The following is a 22493-nucleotide window of genomic DNA, read 5'->3' on the forward strand; positions in this document are numbered from 1 at the left end:
TTATTTCTGAAAACATAAAAATTATACGTAAAATTGAAAACTACTGAGATCAATATACGTTTATCGCTCCGCTCAGAATCTAAAATATTGTATTACCAATTTGGCAATATATTTTAAACACTTGAAATTGTTTCCAGATATTTCGTGGGAGGCTGCAGCCCACTTAGGCCTCAGAGGGCAGAGGCCACCCCCATAAACACACCCAGAACGATTATTATAATAATTATGCTGTATTAGTATCAATGTGTGATGTTTATATATTATTGATATATTGTACAATATTATTATATACTTTTTATCAGTTTAATCATATTGTATATTTGTATTTGCTTCACAACAAATAACAGAATAACAATTCAAAGCAATAAGTAATATGATTCGTTTATCACGCATAACAATAAATATTAAATTTCAAGAGTTTTATTGAGATTGCACGTTTGCATTAGACCAGTGGTTTTCAACCATTTTAACAATGTAGCACACTTCTTCTTCTACAAAATGTTTGTGGCACACCAATTCATATAATACGTGAAGGCGTGAAGCATATATTTTTATATATAATACACACATATATATATATACAAAATTAACTCCATTAATAAATTTATCGCGACACACCGGTTGAAAACCACTGCATTAGACCGACAATGAAAGACTTCAGATTCCCAAAGTCCCGATGGTCGATAAGCCATTACGATTGAGCATGGACGATACACGTACGAACACTACGAACAGTACGAACTGCGAAGTCTTTGAATATTTTGTATATTATGTCGTAGCCGCGTGATTTATTCTTCCAAGACCAACTGCCGTTCGTTCGCACTCCACCGCCACCCACCGCCATTAAGTAATGGTGATCGCATCGCGCATTGCGCACTGTTCGTTGTCGTGTAGCGCTCGGTGGGCATAGTCGGTGGGCGGTGTGTTTCCAAACGTATTTTTCAATTTAACGGTTATTTTCATAACGTCTTGTTCCGCGGCTGGTGCCCGTTGTCCGTCGTCGCCGTTAAACCCGTCCACGAGTATTATCGTTTGCTGTTTAACGTTTCACTGCTGTTGTCCTTTGGAGTCTATGACCACCAAACCGAACGTTTGCCGATTTATGTCATTCGACGGGCGCGCAAACACACGTACATAACCTATCCGCCGCCACCCCCGGGGCTGCCGTTATACTGGTTCCTGTCGTCTAATCAAACAAAACTGTATTGTTATTATTATTATTATTATTTAATATTTATTATTTACCGTCATTACTATCATCATTAAAAACTCTTTCAAACGTCGCAACGGCTAAATTTTATTACATTTACGTTTTGCTCTTCCAAATCTCTTTGTTAACGTATACGTCTGTCGCTAAACACGGTAGTTAGTACAGTATTGTTAATTGTTGAATTCGTGATTGCCACTTGTCAGTCGTTCCGATACCGGACGTGAAACGAATATCAAGTTAATATTCAATCTTCAATAGCCAACATGTCGTCTAGATCAAAAGAAGAAGAAGTCCGTATTCCTGACGTGATTTTCGACAACAAGACCAACAAGAAGTATCAAAAGGGCAGTTTTCTTGGAAAGGTAACTTGAACATTAAACTGTGGTACTAGGCGTTTAAGTCTGCATGCGCACACGCTTTTTAAAAACTTATTTGGTGGGAACTTGAAAAATATAAATGCGATTTAGTAATTCACCCGTTTTATTTTTACAACAGATCAAGTGTATTAACGATATTCCCGTGATATGTTTTCGTCATTAATAATGAAAATGATTTTAAAAACATTTTCTTTATACTTTTGAGATTTCTATCAAAGAATTTTTTGTTATAATACTTAGGTATGCAATTTAAGCGCACATACCTGTTGACTTTTTAGATAGTCACTCTTTGTCTCGCATTTCGTGTTTATTAGTACTGAAAGAAAACATTTTAAAGCATGATGTACTTGTAATATGATTATCCCATTAAGTTTAAGTATTATCCAAAGAATTAAAGAAAGTAATTCTTGGTTGCTAGTGCAATATTTTGAAATTTTAAAATGATTTCTGTATACATAAAATAACATTTTTAATTTTTTAAGCAGGTAGCTAATAAATTACAAATGTTATTAAAGTTAAATGACAATTAAAAATATATACATCACTAATTTATTTATGGTAAATATAGGTATGTAGTATTTTTGACTATATATTAAAAAAAAAATAGATAGTATTAAGAAAACCTGAAAAATGAAAATATTTAAATGTAGATTTAGTTTGTGTATAAATTTAATTTACAATTAATATTACTTATGCCATCCAAAACTTAGTAATTATTAATTACCTAAGTATATATTTTTATTATACCTATTTGTGTACTCTTATATCATAATTTAGAGGTAAAGAGTATGAATCTATTTACCTATTTATTTTAACTTAATTTTAAACTTACTAACCTACATAATTGATTTTAATAAATAACATTCATTTCAAACGTTTTACCTAAAAGAATTTATGGATATTTTTTTTTTTTGCCATACCATATAACAATTCTAAAATAAAAAATTAGCCATCCTTGCATATAAAATTATTATAATAAAAATATTTTAGGTACTTATTAACTATTAAATCCTCGGTTAAATCATACTTATCTATAATGTTTTAAGTTGGGTGCATCAAAATATTTTTTATACGAACAGCTCAAAGGACTAGTTATAATTTTTAATCTTAAGTATCTATATTTTTCTTGTTTAATACTATAGCCAAGTGATGTATGATGATTTTACCTAGGTCTCTATTAACTTTGATTAGTATTACTTATATGAAATATACTTTAATTTAGCACTTAATCTTTCAATTATAAGTTGTTAAAACATTAAATAAAATGTTCTTTGTTTATAATTTAATTTTTGACTTCTAATGTGACTATACATTTTTAACTATTGCGAACTTCAAAATCTATAAGCATACAGCCCTAATATTCTTGACTGACCCTTCTGGTCAAAAGCAATTGATGCATCTATGTGCGTTAAATATTTTTTTTTTTTTTTTAAACAATATACATATATTTTTACAGGGAGGTTTTGCAAAATGTTACGAAATTGTTGATTTGAAAACCAAGGAAATTTTTGCTGGGAAAATTGTTTCTAAAAAATATCTATTGAAACATAATCAAAAGGATAAAATGACGCAAGAAATACATATTCACAAGATGTTGAAACATACAAACATTGTTACATTTCATAGTTTTTTTGAGGACAATGACTTTGTTTATATTGTTTTGGAACTTTGCCGAAAAAGATCCATGATGGAGTTGCATAAGTTAGTATTTTAATAATAAGCTTAATTATTAGTAAATAGATACTACATACTTTAAATTTAAATAAAAAACACCGATAAAAATTAAAAAATTTTCAAATAAACTAAATCATGCTTATATTATACAATTAATATTTTATTAGGTTAGATTACCTATTGCCTATATTTATTAATTATAACATAGTTTCAGATTTATAGAGATAATAATTAAGTAATAAATAAAATATAAATTTATATTGAAAATTATTCTTGCTAAAATGAAATGACTTAATTTTTTATATAAGTAATTAAATATTTTTTTAGAAATAATTGTTTTTATCTTTTTTTTTTTTTTTTTTTTTGTCGACTTGCATCTGTCATCTCATCATTTTTGTCATATATATTTACATTATAGCAAATTTACATTTAACACTTTTTATATATATATTATTATAAAGTAATATTAAAATTAACTAGAGAAAAATTGTCAAAAAATGAGGAATTGATAAATTAAATAATATAATATTATGCAAATTATAAAATGTGAATTTATTTATAATTATTATTAATCTGCTGACTATTTTTATTTTTAAATTCAGCATTTTATTTTAAAATGAAAGTTACTATAGTAAAATAAAATTTATGTTTTCATCAATATAAAATTTGTATGTAAGCAAATAAAAATTATTTTTTAAGAAACTTAATATTTCATACTTTGATGCCATTTTCTTTATAAATTAAAAAAAATTATCTGATTTTATTTTATTTCAACATCTAATACAATATTTCATGATAATGATTATTAAGTAAAGTTAATTTATCTATGTAATTTTCTGATTTAGGTCAAATATGCTAAGGAGTTATTGTCATGCAATCTGTAAAGCCTAGTGTGTCATTCAGTATCATGTTTCTGAGTTTAACACAATATTGATTTTTACTAGAATTTTGTTGACAAAGTTGTTTTGAATTGGAACTTTATAAATAATTATATTAAAATATAGAACCACGGTATATTTTACCTTTAATTATAATTTATATACCATTCTTAATATAATATAGTTATTTAATTGCCTTTAATTTCTTATAATTTTTATTGACACATGTTAGATGTTTTTGTTTTTAATTTTAATGGAAATATTTATTTATTTAGGTTTAGTTTATATATAACATTTGATTAATAACCTTTAATTCAACAAAGATCTATTAACTGGCAGATAAACAAAACATAATAAAAATTAAAATATTCTAACTAACTGTTATTGTTACTAAAATTGCAGATATACTTGTTCAATGACATTCTTTTTTTCATAAATATTTTGGATAATTAAAACCTCAACATTTTCCTCTACCTTGACCAACCAAAGTTATATTATTGATTGGATCTTAATTGAATAATTAAATAAATAAATAAAAATTTAATTTTAATTATAAAAATAATAATGGCTGAATTAGGCAAATGCTGTAAAATAGATTATTGAATTTATTATTATACTTATTAATTATTATTAATTTTTGTTTTACTTTAGGAGAAGGAAAACTCTTACTGAACCTGAAACACGTTACTATGTATTTCAAATTCTTGAAGGGACATTATATTTACATAATCAGGGCATTATTCACCGTGATCTGAAATTAGGAAATTTATTTTTAAATGATGAAATGGAAGTAAAAATAGGAGATTTGGGTTTAGCTGCTAGAATTGAATATGATGGACAGCGTAAAAAGTAATAATTGATTTTTTATCGTGTTAAGTTGATTTAATTAAATTAAAAAACTATATTTAGAACATTGTGTGGCACTCCAAATTATATTGCTCCAGAGATTCTTAGCAAGACTGGTCACAGTTTTGAAGTTGATGTTTGGTCCATAGGTTGTATAATGTAAGTTTTCTTAGAAAAATTATTAAAATGTGTAATATAGTTAACTTTTATTAATATTGTATTGTATTTAAGGTACACACTATTAGTTGGCAAACCACCATTTGAAACAAACTCTCTGAAAGAAACATATGCCAGAATTGCACGATGTGATTATAGCTTACCACCCCATTTAAATAAGAATGCCAGTTCATTAATTAATAAAATGCTTCAGTATGATCCTAAAAAACGTCCTAGTGTTTCTGATATAATGAAAGCTGATTTCTTTACTACTGGTTATATGCCTAAAAAATTACCTGCATCATGTCTTACAATGGCTCCTCGTTTTGATTCTATCAATTACAGAGAATCGATTTCTAATCGCAGACCACTCAATGGTAATTATTTAATTGGTAAAACTTAATTATTATAAAATTTTCTGTCATGGTTGTGTAAATCAACTTATTTCAATTTATTTCAGAACTCAATAGCCCTAAAGCTGCTATTATTAAAGTTGCTACTAAACCTCAAGATCCAGTTAATAAATTGCCCATGTTTAATATTCCAAATAAACCAACTACTGGAAATGGAGTTTCATCCAACGATTGTAAAGAATATATGATGTCCCTTGAAAGAGAATTAGGAAATTTATTGAAATGTAAACCGGCTATGAAAGGAATGAAAAATATGGGTATGCATCTTACAATAATATCATACTTAGTACTACGTATTAGTAGTATTCTTAATATGCTTTATGAACTCTAGAGGAAAACACTGATCCTGCTGCTCAGCCTCTTATTTGGGTTAGTAAGTGGGTGGACTATTCTGATAAATATGGATTTGGATATGAATTGTCTGATGATTGTGTTGGTGTTATGTTCAATGATTTTACCAGAATAGTACTTTTAGCCAATCTAAAGTAAGCTTTAATTATAATGTTTGCATTTATAATTTTAATAATTCTAATTTTTATTGTTTTTTATTCTTTAGAGATGTTCATTACATAGAAAGAAATGGATCTGAACAATACCATACAACTGAAAATACCCCACCATCGTTAGAAAAAAAAATGAAGTTATTAATGTACTTTAGACGTTACATGAATGATCATCTTATTAAAGCTGGTGCTGATGTATTAGCTAAAGATGCAGACCAGTTGAGTCGTACACCGTACATGTACCAGTGGTATAGATCTACTTCATCAGTTATTATGCAACTTACTAACGGCACTTTACAAGTAAGTAACATACTTAGCATTTTATAGTTTTTGTACTTACATATCATGTAATTAAAAATATTTTGTTCTTTTCATGTTCTTTTTAGATCAACTTCACAGATCATACTAAGGTAATATTGTGTCCATTAATGAATGCTGTGACCTTTATCGAAAATAATGTTTTCCGCACATACCGTTTTAATACAATTGCTGAACATGGCTGTAGTCCTGAATTAGGAAAATGTTTGGAATATGCTCACAAGAAAATTGGATCAATATTAAAAGATAGTCCAGTTTAATTTACTTGATAATTGACGAGTATATTTGATTTATAGTTATGATAATTAATGAAAAACCAGTATGTTAAAAGAGCTATATTTAAGATTGTAAATATTTTTTTTTATTATTTTTCAATATTATTATTAAACATTAAATTCAAATAGTTTCATGTATTATTTTTATTATTTCTATTTTGTGATTTTTGTTATTTAGAAAACTATTCTCATCAAAATATAGGAACTTTAGATCAATACATTTAGTTAAATTTAAAGCACATCCGATTTTGTTTTTCTTGGTTGTATTAAAACAACAATATTAAGTAAGATCTTAGTATAATTAATTTAATTTTAACTTATTTTATGAATGAAATAAGCTATGTTCATGAACAATAATTCTTGGCATATTATACTTAGAGTTATTTTAAATCTTGTGATTATTTTCTAATAAAAATTGTTAAAGAATAATTTTATTATTTTTCATGACTAATTTGACAATTTATTTATAATAATTTTTTGTTATACTTTCATAAATAAGTATTATTATTAGTTTTGATTTTGGTTCATGATAATAATGTTTTTAAATAATAATATATTTTAATTCTTTGACATGAAATATATTTAATTTAATCTTTCAATTTGTATATAAAAATGTTTATTACAAGTTTATATAACTTGACTACGTTTAACTTAATTTCATGAATTGATAAATGCAATTTTTTTATCATGAGACCAGGTCAAGTCAATTAATATTTAATTAAATATTTGTAAAGATGTTTTTTTATATTAATTATATGATTTTAAAAACATTATCTAAATGAAATTATAATATAATAAATAATATACATTATCATTTAGTTTTTATTCTCTATTTGTGTTTAAATAATAATTAGGGTTATTAGAAATCAATTTATTTTATATTTAATAAGTTAAAGAATGAAATATATGCAGATGTGCAATCAATATTTTACGATAGAACATGCTTAAAATAAATTTTGATTTTGATCATTATTATCACTATAATATTTGACATATTTTATTCAGGTAATATAATTAATTAAATTTTATCTTTTCAAATGTGACAAAAGATTTAAACTTTTTATGTTAGAAGCATACTCTTAAATTTATCCAAGTTAAAATACAATTTTAAAATTAACAATTATCTAGTATGACAACCAGTTGTTATCTATTTTTTGCTACTTACCGTTTTTTCAAACTTTTTTATTTTAGTTTTAAATAAATAAGGATTATTATATAGTGTAATTATAGTAGTCTCATTAGTTCAGACTTGACGGGACTGGATTTAACTTAATCAGCTTTAAAATATTTTTAAATAAATTTTTAATTCATAAAACAATTAAATTGATGAACAGTTTATAAAAATAAATTACATGATGGTTTTTTTTTACCTAATGCCAGTTGAAATTAACCAAATATCTGAATAAGTGGGACTACTGATTATGTATTATAGTTAAATAATTTATTTCAATTATCACTTAGGGATCAAAACCATTTGTCCTAATAATCTTGTATTTGGTTCAAAGAAAGAAATAATAAAACAAACAATATTTGATCATGTATACCAACCGTGCATTACAAGTAGTATACTGTTATTTAACTTTATGAAGAATGATAAAAAACAATTATTAATTATTCTACTGCCTGATGGACATTAATTTTGTCCATCCAAATACTTCAAAAAATGTATTTGTAAGCCATAAATTTAGAATCATTTACTTACTATCTTGATAAATATTTGTGAGTAATATTTACATGTGTATTAGATTAGGAATTTTAAAAATAGCTGTTTTCAGAAATGAGTAACAACTAGCAACTCGAAAATTTCTTCAATATCAATCATTTATTTGAAACAAACTAAATAAGTGTAAATGTTGTACTCTTGATCCATGATACTTATTATTAACGATATTATATTAATATTCAATTATTCCTCTAGTTTTACAGTTAAATATTTCGTCATTCAAAATTCGAATGTAGAGTCGTAGAAATTGCTAATCTCAGATTGGATTACGAAATTGTTAGTTTTCCCGTTTACTCTGTGATCATATTGTCTAAACTTTAATATTTTTGACAAAGGATAATATGCAACTTTAAATAAATCATATAAATCCTTTGAACTATACTATATAAACAATATTCACATCATTTACATATCATCAAATTCTAGTTGCCGTCTGGAGCATAGAATATTGGAGATCATTTTTAAAAAATGTGTACTTATATGAGTAAGTGACGATGCATAATGCATCAATATGATACCAAAATTTCAATGATTTTGGGGTACTACGCTCAACTCTTTTTTTGATTTAATAAAATTCTAAAATTAATAATAATTATTAATACATAATAATTTAATTAACAGTGTTATCTTATAAGTTATAACCGACTTTTTGTTATCAATCATAATCGGCCACATGTCGCACATGACACTTATTGTCTAATATCAAAATATCGCACGATGTGATTATAACATAACGTTATAGGTTTATGATAGTAGGTAGTAGGTACAAAATATGAAATACAAAATAATAATTAGGTACTAAACATGTATTACAGTAAAAACTAAAAAGTCATAATTCATAATTTTTATAGAATGCTGACTGCTCTTTTGAATATTTTCTATGATTGCACGTTTGTTCGGTAAAATTTTAAATTTCTTATAATGAACATATATGCATGATTTACCTTGAATCTTATGTTCATACACTATTATAAACTATTATTGTGAATTTTTAATTTAGGTGTGACATGTTTTATTATTTGTCTACATTGTACAAAGAGGAGTCTGTTCGATTAATAATTATCTCTGGATGTGAAGGTAAAAATTAAAGTGTTATTTATCTTATACATTAGGTTTTTATATACTTACAATTATTAGTGATCAATTTCTTACTTGATCTTATTAAAATTAATTATTCGATTAAAATATTGTAAGTTTATTACTAAGAAATAATTTCATTTAATTTTCTTGCATAGTCGTACCTTTGTTATTGGTTAATACTTAGGTAAAACAGTGATTTAAATAACTAACAATAACCATTATTCTATTTTATATATTCTGTGTATCTGTTTTAATAATTTACTAATTTCTCGCTTATTTTTTTCCATGACCAAATTTTATTTATACTTGGTTTTTTTAAAAAATAAAAAAATTTACAATACTCTACAAGCACTTATATCATGATTTTTATCATTTTTGTTTATCTTAAGATCTAAAAATTTCATAATTTTGTTATCAGAATAAAATTAATGTCTATGGTGTGAGCATTTCTATACTTACTATTTTTAATGAAAAATAACACTCAAGGTAATTTTTTGAATAATTTACCATTTAAAAAAATTAATTTTACTTCTAAGACTAAAATAAAAACATAACTTAAATTATGTTAAATAATGTATTATTTACTAACAATTTAATGTTATGGACACTGAATTCTCAAAACAAATACTTATACTGTGTTATTACTTATTACAGATAATTAAACGATAAGTGTACTCTGTTGAAGCATTAAAAATAAATTGGTTTAGGACATTTATTTAATTTTAATTTTAAAAATATTCTTTATTTTTTCTATTGATTTTTTGTGAGTAAATGTATTACTTTATAATATTTTTTTTAGTTGAACGTAACTATTGATAATAACTAATAGCTGCTAATTACTATTTTAATTGATATTTTCAAAAAAAAATAAATCATTTTTAAATTTCATATTTTATATACTAGAAGTAGTAACAACAATGATTAATTTTACATTTATTTTACTTAATTTAAAGTATCTTAGGATTATGAATTTTATGTATAGCTTTATTTTAATATTAATATTTGTGTACAATTTAATCGTATCAAATTTAGGTACAATCATTGGTTTTATAATATATTTCTCCACTGTAAAATCAAGGTAACCTGATTAGTGATTATTACTGGTTAAGTATTAAACATTTTGATTTTGAAAATATTAAATTTTTTGGGGGTGCTATTGTTTACAGTAAATAAAAATGCATATTGACAAACACTATATTTGAATAAAATAATATCTTTTAAAATATTTTTTTCAGATTACACTAGTTTGAAATATAAGAACGTTTTCATGAAGTAAATATGTGAATTATCTATGGTTGTCAACAGTGGTTAATTGGTTGTGAACTTTAAGTAAAAGGTTTTGAAATTATAGTAAGAAAAATAAATTGAACAATTTAAAAATATATATATTTCTTAATTAATGTAAAATTTTGATCTTATTTATTTCTAGATTTTACCAAAATGGCTACAAGGTGGAGTAGCGACTATAATGTTATTGAAATTAGAGATTTTGATGCTCATAAAATGGCTATAGACTATACCGGATCTATAGTATTGTTAGCTGGTCGTAAAAAATATGGTATTGTTGAAATTTATAAATCATCAAATATTTTGTATCCTCGATCTTGTAAATATGAAATAAAAGCTTTTGAATGGAATCCGACATATCACAACCAGCATTTATGTGCATTAGCTCAAAGCACTCAATTGCAATTACTCAGTTTAAAAAACAATGTTAATCTTGCTTCTTCAACAAGATTAAATTCCCATACACGAGCTATACTAGACATAAATTGGCATGCCTCTGATCCAAATACCTTGGCATCATCGTCTATGGATTCATTTGTAAATATTTGGGACATTAGAGATAACACTAAGCCAGCTTTATCACTTTCAGCTATTATCCCTGCATCAAGAGTTCGATGGAATCATTTAACTAAACACTTGATAGCTACTGCTCATGGTGGAGAAGTGAAAATATGGGATCAGAGAAAAGCTAAAAATCCAATTCATTATATTACAGCCCATCTCAGTAATATACATTGTTTGGATTGGAGTTATACAAATGAAAATCAATTAGTCACTTGTAGCCAAGATTGTACCGTAAAGTTTTTTGAAATAAACGATCTTAAGAAGACGGAAAATGTTTTGAATACCATTACGCCTGTTTGGAGGGCTAAATATACACCATTTGGCGATGGTATATTGATTGTTTTGGTCCCTCCTGAGAAAAGAGTGGACAATAATCTATTACTGTGGAATTTGAGTTCCATTAATTCACCAGTTCATACATTTGTTGGTCATTCAGATACAATACTAGAATTTCAATGGATGAAAAATAACGAGGATAAAACATCTGAATATGAATTTATAACATGGTCTAAAGATCAGACCATGAGATTATGGCACATTGTGTCATTTCTTCAGGAAATGCCTATGGACTATATTGAAAAACAGAGTGATGATAATTTGGATATTGATCAAAATGCACCAACCTCTGACACAAGTAATGTATCCACTGATGCACTTAACGATATTGATAATATGAACTTTGAAAATGAAGGCCAAGATGGAAGTTTTTGTATGTCAGCTAGTGATGACTCTTATAATACTGAAGATAGTGAAGAACCTATTGTAAATTTACACCAAGAGTTTCTTTCATTAAATGTTGGTTCAGAAATTTTCATTGAACAAAAGGATCCAGATCGACGTATACTAATAGCTTTAGTAAAAGTCAATAATAATTCAGTAACTATACACATGACATTTCCATTAGACTACCCTGTAAATGTTGAACCTCAGTTCCAGATTACCAAAAGTACATATGACGCGAGTATGAAAAATAAAATTCATAAAGTATTATATGATTCAGCTGTAAAACAAGTTTCTAAAAATTTAACTTGTGTGCAGTTTTGTCTTCGTGAACTTGTTGTATCTCTTAGGAAGTCACGGATATCCTTTTCAGAGTCTCAATTTTCTGAAGATGATAAAAAAACATACTCGATGTATTCACAATCACCATCCCATTATGAACGTACAAGTACTTACATATCTAGTCAAGATAGTTTTAATATTCTACAGCATAAAACAATGGGCTTAAAATTTTGTAACAATGGTGCATTATTATGGTTTAATAGTCCGCCAAAAAGAAAAACAGATTTTTTCCCATCTATTTCTCTTCAAAAAATAGATAGTGCAAATCATACTCCACTACAAAAACTTCAGCCTTACTGGTTTAGTAATAGAAATTCTCCAACTGATGGCAGTAGTCGAAGCTCAAAAAGTTATAGGAAAGACAAGCTGGATAAACCAATAGTTTCAATTTATGATGTGTCAAGTTTATTTCCAATCAATAAAGATTTAGCATCAAAATATGAACTAGATATATCTAATGTTTTCAGTACTTGTTTAAAAAATGCTTGGATTACTAATGGCTTTAAAAGAAAAGATTTAGTTCAAACTTGGACACTGGCTGCATATGCCTGCAATACAAAATTTAATAACAAAAAAAAAGTTACATCATCCATTGACCAAATTAATAATTGGAGAAATCATCCATTCACTATTCATTTAATTGATTCATTGATCTTACACTATGCTAATCATTCTGATTATCAAACTGCTGCTTTATTATGTTGTGTGTTTAATCCAAATCCAGCTTTAAAGAATATTGAACAGGATAGGACACCAACACCCGTGTATACACGTTCAAATAGTTTATCAGAAGGTTTTACCTTTTCTAGGGGACAAGAAGAATCAACTGAGTGTTATGAAATTTCTGATAAAGGATTACTATTAGAGGATTCTGATTCTCAAAAAAATATACTATATGATGTTTACAAAAAAATATATATGGATGTATTAGATAATTTGGGCTTATTAGATCAGCAAACCAGTGTTAAAAAATTTTTGAAACAACAAACTCAAAAGAGTAGTGCATTTTTTTACAAATTTATTGTTGAATGTTTAAAATGTAATGATTCAGTAAAAGATGGATATTGTCTCCAGTGTCAAAAGTTTAGTCTGAAGTGTACATTATGTAATTCTACTGTAAGAGGTGCAGCTCATGTCTGTTTAAAATGCGGACATGGTGGTCATGCTAATCATTTGATTCAATGGTTTAGTAAAGAATCTTTATGTGCTGTAAATTGTGGATGTTATTGTTTATTTGAAACTATGTCCATACTTCATATTAAACGATATGACTCCAAAGAAGATTGAGGAAATTGTCTAATTTTTGCCTTTAAAGTTTCCATCAAACTATTTTTTTATAGTTCCTCTTTGTTCTTTTGAAGAACCAAAGATAAATCACATTTCAATTTATTATGTTGTTTAAAAATATATATGTTTATAATGGGTAAATATCTTTAAATTTTAAATGTATGTAAAAATATGTTAACTATTGAATTGTTGAAATCAAATATATATCCTGTTTATTTTTATAAATAAGCAATTTAGACTTTATATTTTTTGAATATTAATCTATTTTTCAACTACTAAATGTCTTAAATTTTATAATAATATCACTAAAATGAAAAACTTAGTACAAAACTGTACTAAAAAAAATTTTTTAGATCACTAAAGAGTAAAAGCCCTAATTTTTCTGGTTTTATGAAATTTATAGTTGAGCTGTTGAGCATACAAAAAACAACATTTATCAATATTATTGACAAACAAAGCAGTTTAGGTTATTTTGTGTTGATTAGGATGGTTAAGTGATATTTTTGTTTTTAAAATAAGTTTATTTACATTTAACTGGTTGAAAATTCTACAAAAGTTGTTTAAAAATTAAACAGACATATATAATAAATATGTGTTATTAAGTTCACTTGAATCAGTATAGTTTTTTGAAACTTGAATTTATATATCATCAGTTATATGGTAGGAAACAGTTTAATAACACTAGAATATGTTACCAAACTGTACCAATGTTTTTTACATGAATGGGATATGGACTGTTCTTTTAGTATATTTATTAACTTTTAAAGACAATAGTTATGCATATTTTTTTTCTACATCATAATTTATGTCTTGATTAAATAGTTTATTATTCACGATCTTAATTCTTAACTCCAAATAATAAAATTACACTTAAAAATAAATAAGAGTTACAAAATAAAAAATAAAATAAATCAATAATAAATATTATATTAGGAATTAGTATACAGTGCTTTTATGCTAAGAGGTACTGATAAATATTTCAGCTGGAGAACTAAGAACTGAAATATGTTTTTAATAACTTAATAAGGTTTCCTGTAAATATCGATAAACATATTTTAAAAAAATGTCAATTTTTATTGTTTTGATGCATAAATAAGCAATATGTAACTTACCTACCTACTTTTATTAAATATCAATGACAATTTTTTTTGAATATTAATTATCAAATTTTTATATAAAGTTTTTTCTAATATTACAAAATTGAAAAAGTTGAATTTTACAATTAATCAGATGATTGTGACGATATTATTTTAAAACTCTAGATATCGTTAAATTAGTATATTCATATTATACAAAATTAATTTATTTGTAAATATAGTATTAAACATTAATGTTTTTTAAACAACAAAATCTAAATAAAAAAATGTTCATTACATCTACCATAAATTATTTTCATCTTATCTTGCAAGGAGCAGTAGTGGTTTTCAAATTTTAGTTTTATTTTTGAGGGAGAGAATTACAATAACTCAATTATATTTTTTTAAATGATATTTTTGGGATTCACATAGTGGTTGGTGTCATTTGTTTGATTATTTAGAAATTTCTTTGCTCTCTCTTAGATCTGCTACTGCATGCATATTGATTTGAATGAATAAAATTATAGAATATTAAAAAAGCAAAAGAATGCTCAAAACATATTATTAAATTATAACATTATAGAAAAAAATAAAATAAAAAATAGTCTATAGGTACTCTATTCAAAATCCAAAAGGTTTCAAAATTTTGAATTTTAGTGCCTACTCAGTTATTTCTATTATTTGATATTTCACTTACTAAACATTTTTTATTAAATTCAAAGTCATTTAGATGAATTTGTCAGTAGTCATAAACCGTTGATGAGCGTTCCATAAACGGTACGTAAAAAACTCATAGGTGCAGGAACCTATGTGACTGAATGAAATATTAAATTTATGTATTATTTATATTAAATATTTTCAAGTAGTGTATAAACGTTTTCAAAATATGTTGGTAATATAGGTACCGCGGTATAAAAACTTAAAACCAAAAAGGTTGAGAATCTTATTACTTTACAATCTATCTATTTAGTAGGTATATTATCATGCTTATACATATTTAAACAGAATTGAGTCTTATGAATCGATTTTTAGTCTTTTAGTGTATACATTCAGTTATATACTATTTATATAGGTATATAAAACATTTGAGGTGTAGGTATCTACTACCTATCTACATAGACTTTGTTACTTATAGGGGAACATTTTCAATAGTCATCAAATAAATGCAATTGATGTCTGAAAATAAACATTTTTATAAATATATAATTGTCACTAATTTTCTAACCATTTTCTCTAAAGAGAATACTACGATATAGTCGATAACGTTAAATTTAAATTTAACACAGTATCTAATAGATATAAGAATATTTTTTTATAGGTTATATATACCTATTGTATTTAATCTTATTGAAATTAATTTCGTTTAAAAATCCTCAATGTCAGTTTCCAAACCATTAAATGTTGGGTGATCCATTCCTAAGCAGCTGGTGACTGTTTCATCTTCCCCGTGTGGACAATCGTCTTGTAGATCGCATACCCACTGCCGTGGTATGCAACTACGTGAATTATATCTATTAAAGCTATTCAAGCACTAAAAAAAAAAAAATAAATTGCACAATATAATTAAAAATAATTGTCGATATTGCGAAGTGTATTGTGTGTATATAATATATTTTTGTTTTTACTCTAAATTCTGTAAATTTATCACATTGTGAACTCCAGTTGTCACACACACGTTCGTCAGATCCATCGGCACAGTCTTTAATCCCATCGCACACTGCACGAGGACCTATGCATCCTATTCCTTGCCAACATTTAAAATAATTTTTGTTTTTACACGTTTGGTCATCTCGACCGCCGAATTCATCAACTCCCGGTCTTAGTCCACCATATGTTCGACCACAATTGAATTCATTTTCATCCCATCTGTTGTTTGGTATTTATATAAGTTTTGAATATATTTATACGGAATTTATAAATTTCATGAATAACAAAAATAAAACTTGGCTTAATTTATAAACTTATTTCATAAATATAAAAATAATATTTTTACTTGCCCGTCATCACAATCTACCCTTCCATCACATAACCAAGAGTTGGGTAAACAGACAGACATTCTTCGAGACCGACATCGAAACTCAAATTTCTTGCAAGTACCACGGTTATAATACCAATTGTCATAATTGTTGTACAAATTATTGACAGTGCCTTCGCTATTCACATCTCCTGTATTGTAACAGTTGTATTCGTCATCGCCTTCTACAATGGTTGAAAAAAATAATAGCACAGGTATATTACATAAATATTTTATTTCTTTGGGTAGCTAAATATTAGGTATACATATACTACAACATTTAAATATATAATATAATTCTTACAACTTACCGAGACAGTCGTTTTGGCCATCACATAACCAGCCCAGAGGTATACAGACATCGGAATTTCGACATGGATATCCGTTGTAAACCATTCCATCTGTGAAACATTTCACTGTGTTTTTGATTATATCTGTGAACAAATGAATTCAATTTAAATGTATAAGTTTATATATATATAAAATATTAAATAAGTATTTCCATTCTAATAATCATCTAACTAAAATGTTAATTTTTTTTTTTTTTTTTAATTCAGTCAAACAGTGGTACTCTTACCTATATGTGCATATATTACACATCGCAGTCATGACCCCTAAAATGTCATCATTAAGACATCAAGGATTGAACATACTCTACTAACTCATTATTTTCTTATCAGTGAACACATTCCACCGATTTACAACAAGTATTGTCGAACCTCTCTCACTATATAGCAATATTATGAAAAATATATATCCAACACATTAAATTTCAGTTTTCACCATTATTCTTAACCTCCATTATCATTTATCATTATAACAAAAATATTAAATGAAATAACCAAAAATAATTGACTAAATCTCTCAATATAATTAATTTGCATGTAAAACATTTTAAACAGTAGATAGTTTGAGTAGTTTAACAATCATTTATAAATTGTGAGTATTCAAGTATTATATTAATGTTTTTTGTTTAATTGTATTGTGTACAGCTGTAGGCTAATAACTTAATATTAACCTTTGAAGCCTTTAAACGTATTAAAAAAAGCTATTAATACTGAATAATTATTATATGGTATATAAGTTATGTTACAATTTATAAATTAATAATTGTATAAATTATAAGTCCTTTTACATTGCAAATAGTCATAATTTACGTGATCCGGTAAGTTAAAATTATCCGCATGTAGAGTAGCTAGCTCTAAAAAGTTGAACTATTTTTAAATTCGTTATTTTTTATTTTAAAAATTAATTATATACATAGTAAATGACTATAAAATTATTTATTTTAAAACAGGTCGTAATAAACTAATAATAAGTAAATAATAAGCTACATAATATGTACTTGGTGTCGGTCTGGTAAGAAATCACCAGTAGTAATTTACTATTTTTTTTTTATAAACAATAAAATTCTGTATTTGTTACTTGCAAATAAAATTTGGCCATGTTTACGTGTTAACCACGTTTATATAATTTAATAGGTAACAACTAACAACTATCAATAATATTTACGATTGACTTATTTTTATTTTACCCTACTGAATTTAAATTTGATAATATATTTAGATATTAAATACCTATACTTTGGATGATATTCCTGAAAGTTAATTTATTTATCAAAGGTTTAATACTGACGAATTCTAGTTCATCGATCGCATGAGAAGTCATCGAACTACAACATCTTTTATTTTTTTTTTTTAATAATATCCACTTGAATAATTAGATACATAGATATATATTTAATTAAATTGCTAATACAAAAAGATAACTAATAGGTACTGTATTGTTTATTAGCTATGGCCGAGCTATTGTATCTACCTATTATTATAGATGGTTTAGTCATGTTTTTCAGAATAATTGTTCTTGAATCTTGATACACATATTAATTATTTTAATTATTTATTAAGTTCGTTAACATCACTAATTACTGTTGATAAATTGATACGATGATACTTTTATGAATGTTATGCACTTATGCAATACATTTTCGATAGAAATAATTGATCGCTGCGTATTACATAAGCATATTATAATATTAATTACCTGTATAGCCGTATAGGTTATAATCTGTTTTTCATACTATACCTAATATCTAAATATTCTAAGTAAGTATAAATTATTTTGTCCAATTAAAACAAAAATATTCATCGATCTTCTGCATGCGTAAAATAACTAATTATACTTAAAATAAAACACTATGTATTAATTTTAATTTTTTTTTTATGGTAATGGCTATGAGTTATATAACTGTTATATATATCTACGGTACTGTCGGAAAATACCTACATTTATAATAAATATAGTTCTGTGAAAAGAATCTCCAAAATTTTTATTTAAGAGTTATGTAAAATTATTAAAAAATCTTAGTAGGCCAAAATGATATACGAAGTGAATAATGATTGATTTGACGTAAAATAATTATTAGGTATTTCAGAAAACAATGACATTTTTTTAAATTCATATTTTAAATAATATTAAATCATTATAAAACAAAATTTTTAGAAGAAATTATATTTGTAATTATTTTCTATCGTTATGAGATTTTTTTTCAGAGTTTGAAATATTTCAATCCATCCAAATCAAATTTCTGATAAGTAGTTAATTAGTTAACAGTATTATAATTTTAGATGAAAGGAGTATATGGACCAAAATTTAGTGAGTTTACTTGTATTATTTCAAAATTATTTTGTTTAAGACGCATAAAATAAAGATTCAATATATTTAATATTAAGGGTGGTTTCTTTTAAAAATTAAATCAAGTTTTTACTTATTGTTATTTTTTGGCGGATAGGGAGATATAAATTTAATTTATAGTATTATTTTTTTAATTAACCGGAAAACAGGATCTAAAAAAGCCAAACAAGTATAACACAAAGCCATATTATTTTTACGAGTACTAGAAGATTACATCTTGATATATTTGGATATCAAAGGCATGATAAAAATTTCTACACAAACGATTTTCATTATTTCATAGCGATTCCGAAAAATGACATCGTAGAAACTTGAAACATTCCACTAAGTATTTGCTGAATTATCGTTTTCTATACTTAATTAAATTTTCCGAATTTCTCGATTAATTTTAAATAATTTATACATTTCGGGTCTTTATACAAATTTATTTACACAATTTTTATCGTTTTATAATATTTTATATATGCATTGTTTTTGGAAAAATCAGTTCAATATTAGTCGTATATTACTAATGAAAAAAAATAATGATTTTTAATGGCAAATATAATAAAATGCAAATTACGATATCCTTAGAAATATACGACGCGTATTAAGCGGTCAAGTGCGTTTCCACTGGGAACCGTTTTTAGCACATTATGCGCAACGATTCATCTGCAGCGAATTCTAAGTTATAGTATATCCGCTACAGTGCAGACCTACTCAACGACGAGACGCACGCTTGAACTCTACTGCGAAAACTACAATTTAATAAATCTTAACCACCAACAACCGTCGGACGACGACTAAATGCTATAGCCAGTCGAATTCGTTATATGTTTCAGCAGACCCTCTTCACAACCCATAGGCGGATATTTGTTTGAATTTTAGGGGGTTGGGAGGTTTAAATCTTTCTTTGCATAGTTTCAAAATAGGTACCTATTTAATACTTTGAAAAATATCCAATCATTTTGATGGGGTTAAGCTCTCCCGAGCACCCCTCAATCTCAGCCTTTGTCGCAACCATTTCATCGGCCAAAAACCATGTTTGCCGACGGGCGTCTTACCGTAGGAGTCGCTGTGAGCTTGCTTGGCGTCGATTTGGAACGATGTGGCCGCGGTGTTCACGTCAACCTCGTCAGCGTACGTTCCGCGGCTGTCGCCGCCGCTGCGTTCGTCCAACATGTCCGTCAGGTTGGCAGTGCCGTGGGGATAGAGGCCACCGGTATATATGAAAATGACGTTTTCGGATCGGTTTGCGCGCGGGTCGGCCTGATGTTGCAGCAGCTGCACGGGAACAGGCTGCATGGCGATCTTGACGGCCATCATCGGTCGGCGGCAGATCGGCCAGCACGTGGAGATCGCTGACTGGCACCGAGCGCGCACGAAGCGTGCATGGGCATGCCGGAGTAACGGACAGCGCCGACCTCGGTGTGCCGCGCGTCCACGCGTTCTCCGCAGCCGGTGGCGGCGGCGGCGGCGGCGCGTGTTGTACAGCTGGAACACGTCTACGGTGATCGCGGCCACGGCGTCCAGCCCGATTTCAGCCGACGACGGCCGCAAACCGCGCAGCGTCACGGACACGTGTTCCGCGGTGACCGACCGGTGCGGGTCCCGGCGGGACGGCTGGGCGCCGAACCGCCGTTCCATCGAGTCCTTGACCGCTAGAATGGTGTCCAGATCCGGTTCCGGGACCACGAACGGCGTGGCTATCTCGAACCGACGACCGCCGTCGCACCCGAACCGCGCCACCTGGTCGCCGTCGACGAGCCGGGCGAACGTGCCCTCGTACACCCGGTCCGCGGCCAGGTCGCCGGCCACCATGTAATCGCCGCCGCCGCCGCCGTATTTCTTGCGCGCCGACGCCACCGATTTGAACATGACGCGGCGCCGCTTGTCCGGCCCGTTTCTGAACAGGCAAACTCCGGACAGCCCCCGGCCCTCGGGCAGTCCCAGCCTGACGGCCACGCTGTCCAGGGTCACCGGACCGCCCGCGGTCGGGGTCGTCGTCATCATCACCGCGGCCGCCGCCGTAATCGCCGTCATCACCGTCATTGTATTCATCATCGCGACTGCTGCTGCGGCAGAACTGGCGCGTACAAACATCGCGTTTATCGTCGGTGTGCAGCGTAAACGCAACAAAGTGCGCCTCGCGAACGTGGACGGCGCATTATATACGGCCTGCGCCGGGCGCTCGACGTGCGCCGTACAACGCAATCTGTGCGCACAACTTGTGAGGATCACCGTCGTCGTCGTCGTCGTCGTCGTCGTCGGCAGTAATATTGTTATAATAGCGTCGTCTATTGTCATCGTCGATCGATCAAGGTCGACGTCGTCGTGCGGCGCGCAATCCGCACAGTCGAAATCTTTCGTCTCGCGCGCAGTCAAAACCGTCAAACGGCGCGTTGTGCGTCTCGGCCGTTCGAACATCTTTCGACCCGTCATCGTATATTATACACGCGCATCACGACCGCCCGGGAGGTTCCGCGTGTACCCTCTTGCCCCGCCGCCACCGCCGTCGATCACCAGGTACACCGTCACTCATATCAACACGCTGCGCAGGACGTATTATTATTATTTAGGTTTTTTTTTTTATCAGGATTTCATTTTTTTATTTTTTTTTTTTTTTACGAACACCTTACAATATGTGTGGAGGATGCACGTCGTGTGTTTACCGGCAACGATTTTTTTTCCCGATTAATCTCCGCAAAAACACGATCGTCAAAAAAAAAGGTTATACATTCACGCGCACTATGTATGATTCGACGCGGGCATAAAAAACCGTACCAAATAATATCGTATAATATACCGATGATTTACTCTGCGTACATTATATTGTTATTATTACGTTATATTATATTTCACACAATAACGAGACGATACACGATAATGCCTCGCCGCCGGTTTATTGTGCTTCGTATGACGTGTCAGACCTCGGTGCTTGAAATAAACGCAATACTCGCGGCAATGCGTGTTTACGTATATTTTTTGTAAAATAATATTTACTGCTACTAAACACAACATACTGCTGTAGGTAGTAGTAGTACAGCCGCATAGATAGCAGGCATGTAAACAGATAC

The 22493-nt window shown here is 28.7% G+C and overlaps 2 protein-coding genes and 1 pseudogene across 4 annotated transcripts; 2 read left to right on the top strand and 1 right to left on the bottom strand.

Annotated features, from left to right (window-relative positions):
- The first annotated feature begins 1473 nt into the window (after window positions 1–1473).
- LOC112603635 (serine/threonine-protein kinase polo-like) lies at window positions 1474–6784 on the top strand. Its single transcript, XM_025352314.1, has 9 exons — window positions 1474–1572; window positions 3044–3288; window positions 4791–4988; window positions 5049–5144; window positions 5217–5518; window positions 5602–5811; window positions 5886–6039; window positions 6111–6357; window positions 6444–6784. The coding sequence occupies exons 1-9, from the start codon at window positions 1474–1476 to the stop codon at window positions 6633–6635; spliced, it is 1743 nt and encodes a 580-aa protein (XP_025208099.1). The 3' UTR covers window positions 6636–6784.
- Window positions 6785–9128: 2344 nt separating this feature from the next.
- LOC112603632 (GATOR complex protein WDR59) lies at window positions 9129–13785 on the top strand. Of its 3 annotated transcripts, none has more exons than XM_025352310.1 (4): window positions 9129–9168; window positions 9374–9450; window positions 10689–10803; window positions 10883–13785. In XM_025352310.1, the coding sequence occupies exon 4, from the start codon at window positions 10894–10896 to the stop codon at window positions 13651–13653; it is 2760 nt and encodes a 919-aa protein (XP_025208095.1). In that variant the 5' UTR covers window positions 9129–9168; window positions 9374–9450; window positions 10689–10803; window positions 10883–10893; the 3' UTR covers window positions 13654–13785. The 3 variants fall into 3 exon arrangements, with proteins under 3 accessions (XP_025208095.1, XP_025208094.1, XP_025208096.1); XM_025352309.1 differs by lacking the exon at window positions 9129–9168 and adding an exon at window positions 9232–9272; XM_025352311.1 differs by lacking the exon at window positions 9129–9168 and adding an exon at window positions 9232–9272 and having other exon boundaries at window positions 10689–10789.
- Window positions 13786–15024: 1239 nt separating this feature from the next.
- LOC112603542 lies at window positions 15025–21617 on the bottom strand (annotated as a pseudogene).
- Window positions 21618–22493: the final 876 nt, after the last annotated feature.

This window comes from Melanaphis sacchari, unplaced genomic scaffold (genome assembly GCF_002803265.2).
Source record: "Melanaphis sacchari strain LSU unplaced genomic scaffold, SCAv2.0 Contig10_pilon_pilon, whole genome shotgun sequence".
NCBI lineage: Eukaryota > Metazoa > Arthropoda > Insecta > Hemiptera > Aphididae > Melanaphis > Melanaphis sacchari.

Coding starts and splice junctions, on each gene's coding strand:
- LOC112603635 (XM_025352314.1), top strand. CDS start 1,474: ATGTCGTCTAGATCAAAAGAAGAAGAAGTCCGTATTCCTGACGTGATT. Junction 5,519..5,601: donor TAATCGCAGACCACTCAATG/GTAATTATTTAA, acceptor AATTTATTTCAG/AACTCAATAGCCCTAAAGCT. Junction 5,812..5,885: donor GAAAGGAATGAAAAATATGG/GTATGCATCTTA, acceptor TATGAACTCTAG/AGGAAAACACTGATCCTGCT.
- LOC112603632 (XM_025352310.1), top strand. CDS start 10,894: ATGGCTACAAGGTGGAGTAGCGACTATAATGTTATTGAAATTAGAGAT.